At 33.4% G+C, this 13,267-nt stretch overlaps 1 protein-coding gene across 3 annotated transcripts in view; it reads left to right on the top strand.

The window, feature by feature from the left end:
- Positions 1–1,049: 1,049 nt before the first annotated feature.
- LOC106109521 (forkhead box protein D2-like) overlaps positions 1,050–13,267 on the top strand; it is a 49,908-nt gene continuing 37,690 nt past the window's right edge. For 2 of the 3 annotated variants that reach the window (XM_013291057.1, XM_013291056.1), the window contains exons 1-2: positions 1,050–1,390; positions 7,651–7,820. In XM_013291057.1, the coding sequence (XP_013146511.1) occupies position 1,390; positions 7,651–7,820 (171 nt within the window). In that variant the 5' untranslated portion in view covers positions 1,050–1,389. Of the gene's footprint in view, positions 1,395–7,650; positions 7,821–13,267 lie in introns of all 3 variants that reach the window. The other variant, XM_013291058.1, reaches the window with a different exon arrangement.

The raw sequence follows: 13,267 nt of genomic DNA, 5'->3' as shown, positions 1-13,267 counted from the left end.
ATTGTAACATTAGGAGTTGCAACCGTAGAAACAACATCCGTAGGAAAACCGCTTTTATAACCATTGCAATATTAAAGTTACAATATCATGACTGCTATTAGTTAGAAGTTCTACTGGTTTACAAAATAACTAACGTATAAAGAAACAATATAGTGGTTTCATTAATTGAGAAAGGAAACAAAAGAAGATGGAATTAGCTGTATGTGTTTAAGCGATTGGGTTAAATGTTGGTTTCAGTTCGATTCCTTGTCGAAATTTTTTTTTGCTATAGTATGAGATATATATTATTCACATGAGAAGTTTGATAGCTTAACTAAGTATTAGGTTATAGAATTGTGTCTACCCCGATTCCATTAAATGACGTGTTTGTTTTTAAGAACTGTATTTTTTGACTATTAACTTTAGCTACCTAAGTTTTAACTAGGTAATACATTTTGTTAATCTTGTTAAGTTTTCAAGTTCATGTTTTCAATTTTTGTTTTGTTTTTAAACATTTTTTTAGGTAACTGAAACATTTTTGGATGTGATCATTATTGTGTCAATCCGCATATGTAAGGCACGTTTGTATAATGATTCGGGAAATGCGATTGGGTGGCCCGCCTGAGGGCAATATTACGTTCCGCGGCGAACCCTATTCTTGTAAGATGACGTGGAAGAATAAAAGACGGGATCTGTCTCGCCAAATTTCATAGTGATTACGATGCGACTCCTCCTACGCGCGCCATTGGCTTTAGACGGTTTAGTTCAGCCAATGGCGCCACGTGCTTCCCCACTTGTTTGATATTCACAGTTACGTTTTCCTTGAACGATTGAATGTTCCATTTTCAAAAGAAAATTTCCTTAAGATTACCCTATTGTTAAGCATCTTACGAGAGAAAGGACCTTGAGCAGGTGTATGGCGCGCGCTAAAACGCATCTTTACTTTCTTTTGTAAATAATAAATTGTGTAAACTAGCGACATCACAGCGCCGGTTGGCATATTGTACGTCGCTTACGCGGCAGCGACGAGCTTACGTAGAGCCGGAGCGAGTGGCGTGCTCGTCCTCACCTCGGCCGCGATACACGTCACTCGTATTACTGGATGCTCTGTCCGTTAACCGCGACACGCGAAAACAGCCGCCCGCCCAACGTGCTTGGACACTAAAATATTTTTAAAACAATAATACATAATTAAAAACATATACCGAACGCCCTACTTATTGGAAATTGTATTTGTTATTATTTGTAAAGTTCTAATATTTGACATTGTGATTTGAAAAACTTTAAGTGTTCAATAAATTTAACATGTTCAAACAAATCAGATTTTGTAAATGCCCTTAATACCTGGATGCTGAAATATACGAAGATAAGGAGAGGAATACACTCAACTTTCGCAGTTAAATCATAAAAAGTGGGTAAGTAGTACATACACAGTTTTATAAGTTTGAAACTTTATTTCTGAAATTTTACTTCTTATAGGATTTTTATCAAATTATGGCTTTTAAAAGTGACTCTAGTTTTCTAAAATAGAATTTTTGTTGTATACCAAAAGTTATTTTGTTCCTTGCAACATTAAATAATTTAATATATTGTAAAGGAAATTACAGTGTTTAAGCTATATAAATACAGTATTACATTTATTAAATGTATAAAAATAAAATTCGAATTTTAAGTTTTAATCTTAAATAATAAATAAATTAAGTTATGTTATTTTAATTCAGTTTTCTACGTAGTTACCGATTATTTTAATGAATTTTTTATTAGGGTACTATTTTTCAAATCCTCTTAATATCTCCTGAGATTAGCGCATTCAAACATACCTTTGTTATTTATATGTTTGTAAAAATAAAATTATATTACTTTTGAAACCGTTCGCGATGTCCTCCTTTTCATTAAAAATCCGTCCTAAGAAATGTATAGAGAGTCCCTTTATTATTATTTAAGCGTTCAAGATTTTTAAAGCACACGTCTTTTCTAAGTGGATTTTCCTTTTCTGGTATTACTAAGAAGCAAAGCTTAAAGCAAAGAAAAGGTTTTCAGAGGTCGGGATCCGTTTACCAGTTACATTCAGAATTTATATTAGTTTTCACTATAATTTTTTTTTTAGATTACTTTAGTATCTCAAAAGTTTACAACGTACTGACACCTGTATTACATAAAGTAAAGATATTGTAATTAGACCATTAATTACCAGGATTGTAATTAGATAATAATGTAATAAGTGTGTGCTCTCCTTAGATATTTTTAGAACAATACCATATTCATGCAATGCCGAGGTTTTCTATCGTGTAATACCATTGATAGCACCGATTTTTTTATTACGGTTAAGAGATTATTAAAAAATATGTCGTTAGCCGATCCGGTGAGGTAAAGGTAGCGGGGGGCAGTAACTGTTACAGCTTCTACTCTCGGGGTGACGGGTGGAGGGGTCCATGTGATTGAAAACTTATTACGATGACCCCATGCAAAATATATCAATAGACATTTGTTAAAAGATATATTTATATCAAATATTTTTTTACGTTAAGCAGTCGTGCCGGTGGTTCGCCATCTCTGCTCTAGGCCGTCACAATGCAATTTACATAGGTACAAACCCACATACTTACATAAAAAGTGACCTATTTTTTTCTCTAAACTTACTATAAGGGACCTACAGTGATTACAGCGTATATCGTTGAACAATACCAAGGTCTACTATAATTTCCACTTGTAAAGTTAGAAACAATAAAAAATTATTTACAATTAACATCATAATGACAATTGAGAGTACCTCCCTTACATATGACTAAGGATTTAATATGATGTGTTACTTATCTATCATACTCATACTAATATTATAAATGCGAGAGTTTAGATGGATGGATGGAAGTTTGTTAGAGTTTGTAGCCTAAATGGCTGAACGGATTTCGATGAAATTTGGCATAGACGTAGAGAATAGTCTGGAAGAACACATAGACTACTCAGTTTTTTTTTCCATGCGGACGGAGTCGCGGGTGGAAGCTAGTCTTTACATATAATAAAATTGGACCGTCTGTCTGTAAATTCAAAAGAAAAATTCGGGAAGATGATGTACTTGCGTTGCTGATTTTTTTGTCTGTCTGTTTGTCCGCAATCTGCGTTTGTTTCTGATAAACTCATAAAACGGCCAATCGACCGGACTTTCTGTGTAGCTGACATAGACGGGCATATTATAAGCTAATTTTGTCTTTTTATTGCGTGGACAAGTCGCGGGCAACAACTAGTATTTTAATATTTTCCGTTATAATTGAGTAATGTGTATACAATTTTATATTATCTCTTCACAGAATTGACAATTTAAAATGATTTTACCAATGACGCTTTTTATTAATTTTATATTTACAGCATCTCTTTGATTAACTGACTTTATTATATTTTATATTGGTAATTTTATACTGCTCATATATCGTTAATTATAAATTCATTGGTCAATATTACGTGAAATGTTATAAAATATGTTTATAAATAATTGTTTACTATGAGATTAGTATTGTGTTTTACGTATCAAGTTAAAAGTAGGACGTTGTATTAATGAAATTGTGAATGGAATGTTTATATTATATTGATTTTCTTCAAATTCAGTAACTTTTTATATTTTCTTTTAAATATTATATGTTATTTCTACGATTCTTAGAAAATTTTGTATATATCTTTAATTCAACTTGAATATTTTGTTATCTGTATTTAAATGTCCAACATTTTCCGCTATTTCTATGTTTTTTTTTTGTAAGATAATGAGGGTTAAGAATTAAATGATATTATTAGTTAAAAAAAAAGAAATAAACATCTGTGTAGATATATTCCGAACGTCTATTTAACTTAAGCCCACTACAGATGCTCAGTTATAATTGATCAATTAGACTCTTCAGTTAAAGCTGAACATCAGTATCATGGTGTAAATCCCATTTTTCTTCACTATCATTATATAGAACTAGCTGTCGCCCGCAACTTCGTCCTCGTAGAATTACTAAAAAACAAAACTTGTAAGCCTATTTGTTCTTCCGGACTATGTTCTACATCTGTGTCAAATTTCATACAGTTCCGTTCAACCAAACAGCTTCAAACTCTAACAAACATCCGTTTAAACTTTTTCATTCTTATCATTAGTCAGAAGTAAGAAAGATTAAATTAAATATAACTAGTATAGATTTACATTCTTACTAACGCTTTTTATCCCAACACAAATATTTTATATAGCATTATCAAGTATTTATAAATCGCATTTCATTATAAATATCAATTTTAAACACAAATGAGTTCTCCGAAATCTGAATTCTCATTTATTACGTTTCACTGCATCTCTGATATTGCAATTAAAAAATATTTTAATACCCGTTAAGGTAAATAAGAAGTTAAGTTGCAAATAAATAAAAAAAGAATAAAATGTTACAATTAAATCGAATACATTTGATTATTATTATTTATACAAAAATACGTCATTTATTAAAAGATAACTGGCTGACTCAACTATGAACGCACAGCCAAAACTATGTGACCTAGAAATTTGGAGTTTTGTATGGAGAGATTTCTTCAGCAAAATCACTTGAAAATTGATGAACACTCTTCAAAATAAATAAGGAAGTGTTTTAGACTTTTCCATTTTTTTTTCTGTGGGGTAATGATTGTTTGTAGATACAAGGCCTAGAGATTTGAAAAATTAAAAGGATTTTCTATTACAAAGATAGTTACAAAATTTAGTAAATAATAGGGGAGAGTATTTTTTGCATGGAGAGACGAACTCCAATGAATTAAGTCGCGGGAGACAACTAGTGAATAAATACTAGTTCCTGACTAGTTAATCTTTTGTGTTAATATAAAGGTCTGTTCCCTATTGTTCTAGGTGAGCAACAAACGCGGCAAAAGACCGCGACGCGATGCCAAATGACAGTAAGCGAGAGAATGTTGAACGTTTTCTCATAATTTCTTCGTATTTTTCTGCCGACAAGTTATTTTTTTATCATTCAAATACCTGTTCGCACTTATTCTAGGTGAATGCCAAACGCAGCAATGCGTCGCGACACGCGATGCTATTTGACGCTTTGCGAAAATGCTGTATCGGCTCGTTCAACGAAAAGAGTTACATCTCAGCGATGTAACTTCCTTGAGGAATGTAACTTTTTTCTTTAGATGTCGATATTTGCGTAATATGAATGGATAAATATATCCCTATAATCTGCCGCATTGACGGCATACACATCTTGCACAATACTTTCGTCGTGGTAACTAAGGATAAGAGATCTATACTAAGTATTGTTTAAATTATTATTATATGACTCTGAGTGCGATGGACTGAAAGTGGACTTTGAGCTAATCTTTAATTACAAACATATTCTAACGTCAACTTTGTAACAAGACATAGCAAAGTAATTCGATCTTAAAAATGTAAGTGCTTACATTTAGTAATGTAATATGAGTTGTCCATATTTGTTGAACAATAATTTATTAGCAGCGCAGTGCTTTACAAACCTTTATGGATACGCGCGTCCCCTAACTTGTTGCACTAACAAAACTAGTTGCGCGATAATCTATGAAATTTTCATAAAGTGTTTCAACAGAATCATGTACGGATTTCTTTCAAGTTTTAACCTACCCTACTTAATAGGGCTGGAGACAGTTATATCCCGCATTTATAACTCTACCCTGACATATAATCTTTATGATTTTCTAAATGGTACGTATAATTATTTAGTAAAAAAATATCTTCTTAACTTTATCTAGATTTGTCCAAAAATAAGATTATCTTAGACTTCCAATAGTTGTTAATACGTTTAAGAGCGTCGGTGGCTCAGTGGTTTGAACACTTGACTTGTAATCTACAGGTCTTGGGTTCGAATCCCGACGTGTACCAATGTGATTTTCGATTTTTCGAATTTTCATATGTACATAATTTACCCGACGTTCTTACGGTGAAGGAAAACATCGTGATGCAACCTGCACATATCGGCGAAGATATTCAAAGATATGTGTGAAGTCGACCAACCCGCACTTGGCCAGCGTGGTTGACTATGGCCTAGTCACCCCATACTAGGGTAGGCTCCGAGCCCCTCGGTGGGGACGTATAGTGAGCTGGTGACGACGACGACGTTTAAGAGCATTTGTTAGTTCGAATCCTTTGTGAAGCAATGCAATTTCTTGATATGTGTTAAATTGGATGAACTTGACGGATAGTACAAAAGTTAATTGTATATATTCTAGATTAGACGTTGATTATCGAATTCAATATTCTTACTACTGTCAATACTGCGCCCGAGAATCATTTTATTATTGTAATGTCAGTACATTGAGATTCCTTAGATAGGATTTCAAATTTTATGAACATTTTATACGTTTCATCGAAGTACTTTGGTATGTATGCGGTTATATAACAGGATACGTACGGTAATGCAATATTAATTATGCTACAGATGTCGCTATGGGAGAACGTGGTTAGTTACAGAATATTTCATGTGTCTAATAGAGTAACCGTGTAACCATCCTATTGGTCGTAAGATCATCATCATCAACTCGCCCTTGTTCCTACGGAGGGTCGGCACAGTTTGTGGCGCTCTTCCATACATTTCTATCAGTCGTCATATCTGAATCCACTCCCTTCTTAAACATATCCTCTTCTACACAATACATCCATACTTTATTCGGCCTTTCTAACTTTGCAGCAATCCACATTCTATCTTTGCACTATCTGGTTTATGTCCCCATCGTCTCGGCTTCTCAATTTCTCCACCACTGGCGCTACTTTCAAACTTCCTTTAATATACACATTATTTACTTTATCCATTCTCGTCACACCACACATCCATCTAAACATACGCATCTCAGCCACATGTAATCTCCTTTCATCCGCAACTTATTGTTCATAGGATGAGAAATCGTTTTATGTATTTGATATCAATTATGTCTGCATAATTCATACTTGATTGATACTTTGATTCTTGGGGTTTACTACCACACTATTGATTTTGTGTATTCTGTATATGATACATTAATTGTATATGTTAGTGTGTGTTGCGGTCTATTGTCTGTTCAATTATGAAGTCTTGAGCACTAAACGGCTTGACTGATTTGAAGAATCTGATGTCTTCGGTATTTATTATTTTCATTACCGATTTACATGAATGACGTCATGGTATACTCAGTTTTATTATTTTTCTTTTTAAACTGAACCAACCGTACATCTGGTCTTCTAACTTCTTAGGTGTATGTATGTTTATGTACTTTAAAATGAATAAGTCGCAATGACGTAATCTTATTAACATCGCTTGTAAGCACGTACCACGATAGTGCTGACTATTTTAATCATAAGTATGTTTGATGAATTTATCAAGTTCAGATTTCTTTTAGCGGCGCTTTGCCTCCCTCTCGTTTCCCCCTCGCGCGATTGGGTAGAAGACCTTATTTACTACATTATTTAAATCACTGGTATATTTTTGTACTTATCTTGAGGCTTAAATTAATACAATTTCAGGTTCCGTTAGTATATCTGATTTATAAAAAAGGTATCGAATAATTAGACTCAACGTATGTTCGGTTTGGTTTTCCTATAGGGTTGACTAGTGCTGAGATGCCGTCATTTCATATCAGAAGTATGGTTTTGTCTTCGACATGTGATGAAAATGATGTCTTATATTTTCTTGATTTGATTTTTGTTGTTAACAGTGGCCCGAAGTGCCGATGGAGCGGGGCTCCATCGGGCATCCGACGAGGACGTCGTGCGGCTAAATCCTTGCCTGCAGACCAACTTCGAAATGAACGATCTGCCCCCAACGGCGTACACAACTGACACGCGCAGAATGCAGCTGTATTCTCACGCACACATACATCCCACGGTGAGTCATTACCCTTTGTTATTTGCTCCGATTTATGACCTGGCATATATGGTCCAGTATCAACGTGTTCAGTATGAACAACCTCATACCGTGTACGATATGTGACTACCGAGACACGTGTTAGCGTAACAGTCTTCAGCTAACCCGGATAAAGCGACAAAAGTAAGCATCAATCTTTCAAAACAAATTAGCTATTAACTCTAATTTTCCTGTAACTCCTGACGCACGAAACGAAATACACCTTCGTTAGTTATAATTTGTTTGATATTGTTTGCATAACTTATTTCTAAAATAAAAAAATCTATTTCTGTAGCTCTGTAAATTTTCCATGTTCTCTTAAGTAAGCTGCACCTTGAAAGTTACCTAAAAGTTGAGGAAGTATGAACTACGTAAAAATTATTTATAGATTCGGTTTGACGTCTTACATCTATTTAAAAATAATGTTTAAAAACTGTTGATAATAATGAAAACAACTGGAATATTTATGTTTGTGTAATTTGTTATCAAATACAAAACTTAACGCGACAAGCATAAGACCAGTGGTCGTAACAAACTAATAAGCTGCCTATAAAACTCGACAACACAACACCTACGTATTTATAAACAATAAAACACTAAAGCAATAAAATGCAAAAATGACGTTGCACAGACGAAATAAATGGCGTGAAAATAAGAACAATTTAAGGGAACAGGCGCTTACCGGGAGCGGATTCAGTTACCGAGCGCAGACCTCATTCGCTTTGTACCCGCCTTACCACCTTTGTTTTATACGTGTGAATTTAATTACATTTCAATTATATTGAACGACACATAATTTTTTATTTGAGATTTATATCACGACGTATAACCTATAACGTGTATGATGTAAAATATATAGAATCTCATCTTCGAAACGGCTGGGCCGATTTCGATCGGACTTTCACTGGAGGGTAGCTGACATAGAAGGGTATATCATAGGCTACTTATTTTTTAAATCCCGCGTTGTCAAAATGGCGTTATGGGTGGTCTAAATTTGCGCTAACGAAGCTTGCGGGCGACAGCTCGTTTTAGTAGCAATATATGAGAGGAAATATTGCGCTTGGAGTTCAAGTTAAGATCATTGTAGCCTGAAACAATGGAACATTCGTCTCCTTAGAATTAATTGTGAAGTAGTATTTCAAGTTTTGGAATTATTACTTTGAACCTAACTATTGATTGGCTATTATTAATTTTCACTTTTACCTACTGGTCAATGTGTATAAAAAATAATTCATATTACTACCTATAAAATATTTATAAATTTATCTATACGAGTATATATGAGAAAATACTTAATATTATAATAAATGTATCATATTATAATGCATAATTCCCTGAGAGGCATGACGTTTCGTTAGTATCACGATATCTCAACACTGAACTCTGCCATCGACCCGACTTTGTCATTCAAAGTTACATCATGGACCTTGTTTGTTTCACTTTCGCACAAATTTATTAAATACTTGGTGTTGCTCCCGTCTTTGCCCGCGTGAAATTAAAAATTTATGAAAAAACATAGCATACTCACTGATAAAGTAGATTTTTAAAAGTGAAAGAATTTTTGTAATCGGCCTAGTAGTTTTTGAGTTATTTCAGTACATACAAAAATACAAATCTTTCCTCCTAATAATATTACTATAGTCTAGACTACTAGTTATTCCTCGCGATTTCGTTTACGTGAAATAAAAAATATAGCCTATGTTACTCACAGATAAATTACCTTTCTAACGGTGACAGAATTTTTGAAATCTGCCCATTGGTTTTTACGTGAATCAAATACAAAAATACAAGTCTTTCCTCTTTATAATAATAGTATAGATTAGTATAGAAGTACAAAGCAACATTCCATCTCCACGTGAAGTAAAAGAAAAACTATTTAATCACGTCTACTTTGTAATTTAATGGCAATCCTAAAATCTACTTCTTTTAAACTGATAATGTTATTAATGTCCAAATGGCTAGACCCTTTCGCTTTAGATGTAAGAAGGCAGCTGATGGTGTTCATCAACAAATACAATCATAGAATACAACCGGCAAATATGTCACATGTAAATTTGTATAAAATACGTTTCGAATTATATTTAAAATTCAAAGTAATTGAAGCGTGTTAAGTATTATCAGTCGTCCATGACACGGGTTCGCTGGCGACCGAACAACAGATTGTCAATAAGATTTCCTATCAATACGTACAACTTTGTCTTTAAAAAAAATATGATGAAATATCTATCTCACTTTTACTGTTGCCTGGTGAACGAATTAAAAATAGTTATGCACCAATACTGATGACATTCAATTTAACCTTATATTGCACGAAATCAATGTTTTGCTCAACTTTCATTATCTGTACATGAAGTTATCGATATTACCGAAGTAAATAACTTTGATCTTTAAAAGAGATGCTTAATTTAAACGTAACATTAAGGTGTTGAAGGTTAGAGTGGTATGGGCATGTTATGAGAAGGGATGAATTGCATGTAACAATACAAGACGGACGTTACGAATGTGGAGGGGTACACCGGTAGATGTAGACCTAGAAAGAGATGGATGGATTGCGTGAAAGGAGACATGATCGAGAAGGGAGTGATGACTGAGATGACGGATGATAGAGTTATTTGCAGGACGAAAACCCGATGCGCCGACCCTACGGGAGTAGGATAAGACAGGGGAGATGATGATTAAGGTAATTAATAAATAGTAGTAACATATTATTTTTTTCTTAATAAATAAGTCTTGATTGTCTCCAATGAACCTTTACTATTGACTAGATTGTATTAAAGTGTTCTAAAGTGAATGGAAAAATTTCACCACTATTTTTACAACATTATTTCGCTTCAGCATTACGATCGATTTCATATTAAATTTATGAATTAATACAAATATAGTTTTTATAAAGAGCTTGAATTTTTTTATCAAGTGCGTTTTACACATATTTATTGATTGCACCTACGACCCTAACATTAATCAAAGTATAGATAAATCCTAGACACGGAAAGGGAAGCTTTGTATAGCGTATAGTTCTAAATCCTTTGCTGACGTGATTAAAAACAAAAGGCATAGACTATACAGCATACTGTACATGTTTATCGAATCATAGATTTTAATATGACACATAATAATACCTAAATGTTAGTCTACGTTCTTCTTAAGTAGTGTACATTTCTTAATAATGACAGTATAGTTTCCTTTTAACATTTAATAATTAAAGATGTTATTTGGATGCCCGGATTTACACATTTTTTTAATCATAACATTTCGGTCATCACAATATTGAAGACTGTAATATTTTAAAAGCTTTAGTCCACGTTCGTAAGTACGCTTTTATAATGCGCGTTAAAAAAACCGCTCGAATGGAACAAGCATTTCGAAATAAGTTCATACATTCGTGCATTGTTGCATTTTGAGCCCTGGGAGAACAGAACAAGGGTGATTTTAAAGCATTTTAACATCGAGATTCGCGAACGCCAAGTTTTGACGCGGCGTAAAAACATATTTGTGCGTATGGGGATTTAAGCTTGCAAAACAACTGAAAATATTCCATTCAATTAGCTCTCGGTACGCAATCATTTTACGTATGTAAGGTTTATTTTAAATTCAGTTGCTTACGTCACGTAACAAAGTTTTTTTTTTTGCTTACTTTTAAACTTTTTAAACATTTCTAAGAAAAGGTGATTACAATTTTTAGGATCGGTTAACTTGACTTTTATTTTTCTTGTTATTAATTTTTAGAGATCATAACAATCACGATGATTATGTAACTTTAAATAAAATAATTTATGTAAAAAAATATATCTCTGCTTACTATCTTACTTACTTAACTACCTATAAATTCTTGTATCATTGTGACGGCTAACAACATCTCACACATCTTATCAGAAAGAATTCTTTGTTCTGTATTCTCGGTTTGTCGCATACTCGAAGTGGATTTGATGAAATATTGGCAGTTGGTAAAAAAGTGGTGCATTTTTAACAACTGGTATTGTATTTACATAATAACTATTGGTCTTGGCCGCTGACGTCGGAATAGGGTTGTCGATTATAAACATTATTTATCACTCGAAAACGTTTCCTATCGAATACTCTGTATTTACAATAAACAGTTGCGTATGTTGTGTTTCAGTAAACACGTTTATGTGCCCTTTACCTCTGTACCGTAGTGGCTTATTGACTCAAATACAACATATAGATGAATAGATGGATAGATTTGCCTCGTGTTTTGAACGATATTATTGCCTGAGTATATTACACTGTCACTAGTCGGCTGAATGTTAAAGAAATATAACGTGTTGTGTGTCCTTAATTCTATTAGAACTCTTTTGCACTTCGTTGCACTATTAAAACATTTTGTACCACTAAAGACAGACAATTTCTCTAGCTACGATTTGAAATAGGTTTTTGAAATCATTTGTTTTTATAAAACGTTCTACTGGTTCTTGTCTTTTCGTTATTATTTATTATTTCAGTGATGAGATCATAGTCGTTTTCTAACATTTTTATAGGGTTGTCAAAATCGAAAGATAATTGACAACCCTGCAATAAAATACCAGTCGGAGTGCGCGGTGGACTTGTACGACTCCTTTGTAATCTGAGCAGTGCTGTGACAAATCTGTAAAGTATTGGATTTGTAAATGCGTCGAGGTTTATTCGCTTACTCGCTTCGGCATTGATTCCAAGGATCATATTGAAATTATTATAACTAGAACTAACTTTATTGGATTAATCCCAATTAGCTCTTCACTGAATTCATTTGGGGGATTTTAATTATGAACATGATCGTGAAATCGAAGCTAATAATTCGGAAAATTGATTTATAAACAAGCGATTCAAATAACCCGACTGAGGCCGTACCGGATACAAACCAGCACATATTGTTAGTACTAATTAAAGATTTTTTAAAAAATTCCAACTAAGTCAACTTTGATAATATTTAAGACGTTCTTACGGTGAAGGAAAATATCGTGATGCCCGCACATATCGGCGAAGAAATTCAAAGATATGAGTGAAGTCAACCAACCCGCAGTGGGCCAGCGTGGTTGACTATAATCTAGTCACAAGTAAGTTAAGGCTTAGGGTAGGCTCCAAAGCCCTCGGTGGGGACGTATGGCTGGAAATGATGATGAAACTTTGACACTTAATGTCTTATTTTACAATAGATATGAACGATGATGTAATAAATAAATATGACGACAGTAATTAGAACAAAATATCCGTATTTCACAAATTTAGAATTGATTTCCACTCACCTGGGATTGACGTACAAGGTTTTATAAACTTTAATGTTTTGGCTTTACTTTCACGGCCGCTCATTTTAGCTCATTTTAGCCGCGAAATTAAGTTTCTTATTCATTTAAAAATATACCTCTTAAATAAACTAAATAATTAATTAAATTAAAAACAAACGTTAAATAGCATCTAATATTTTATTAAATCCA

Source organism: Papilio polytes, unplaced genomic scaffold (assembly GCF_000836215.1).
Source record: "Papilio polytes unplaced genomic scaffold, Ppol_1.0 DF821288.1, whole genome shotgun sequence".
Lineage (NCBI taxonomy): Eukaryota > Metazoa > Arthropoda > Insecta > Lepidoptera > Papilionidae > Papilio > Papilio polytes.
Note: the sequence above shows the minus strand (reverse complement) of the source record. Positions and strands in the feature narration are given on the sequence as shown.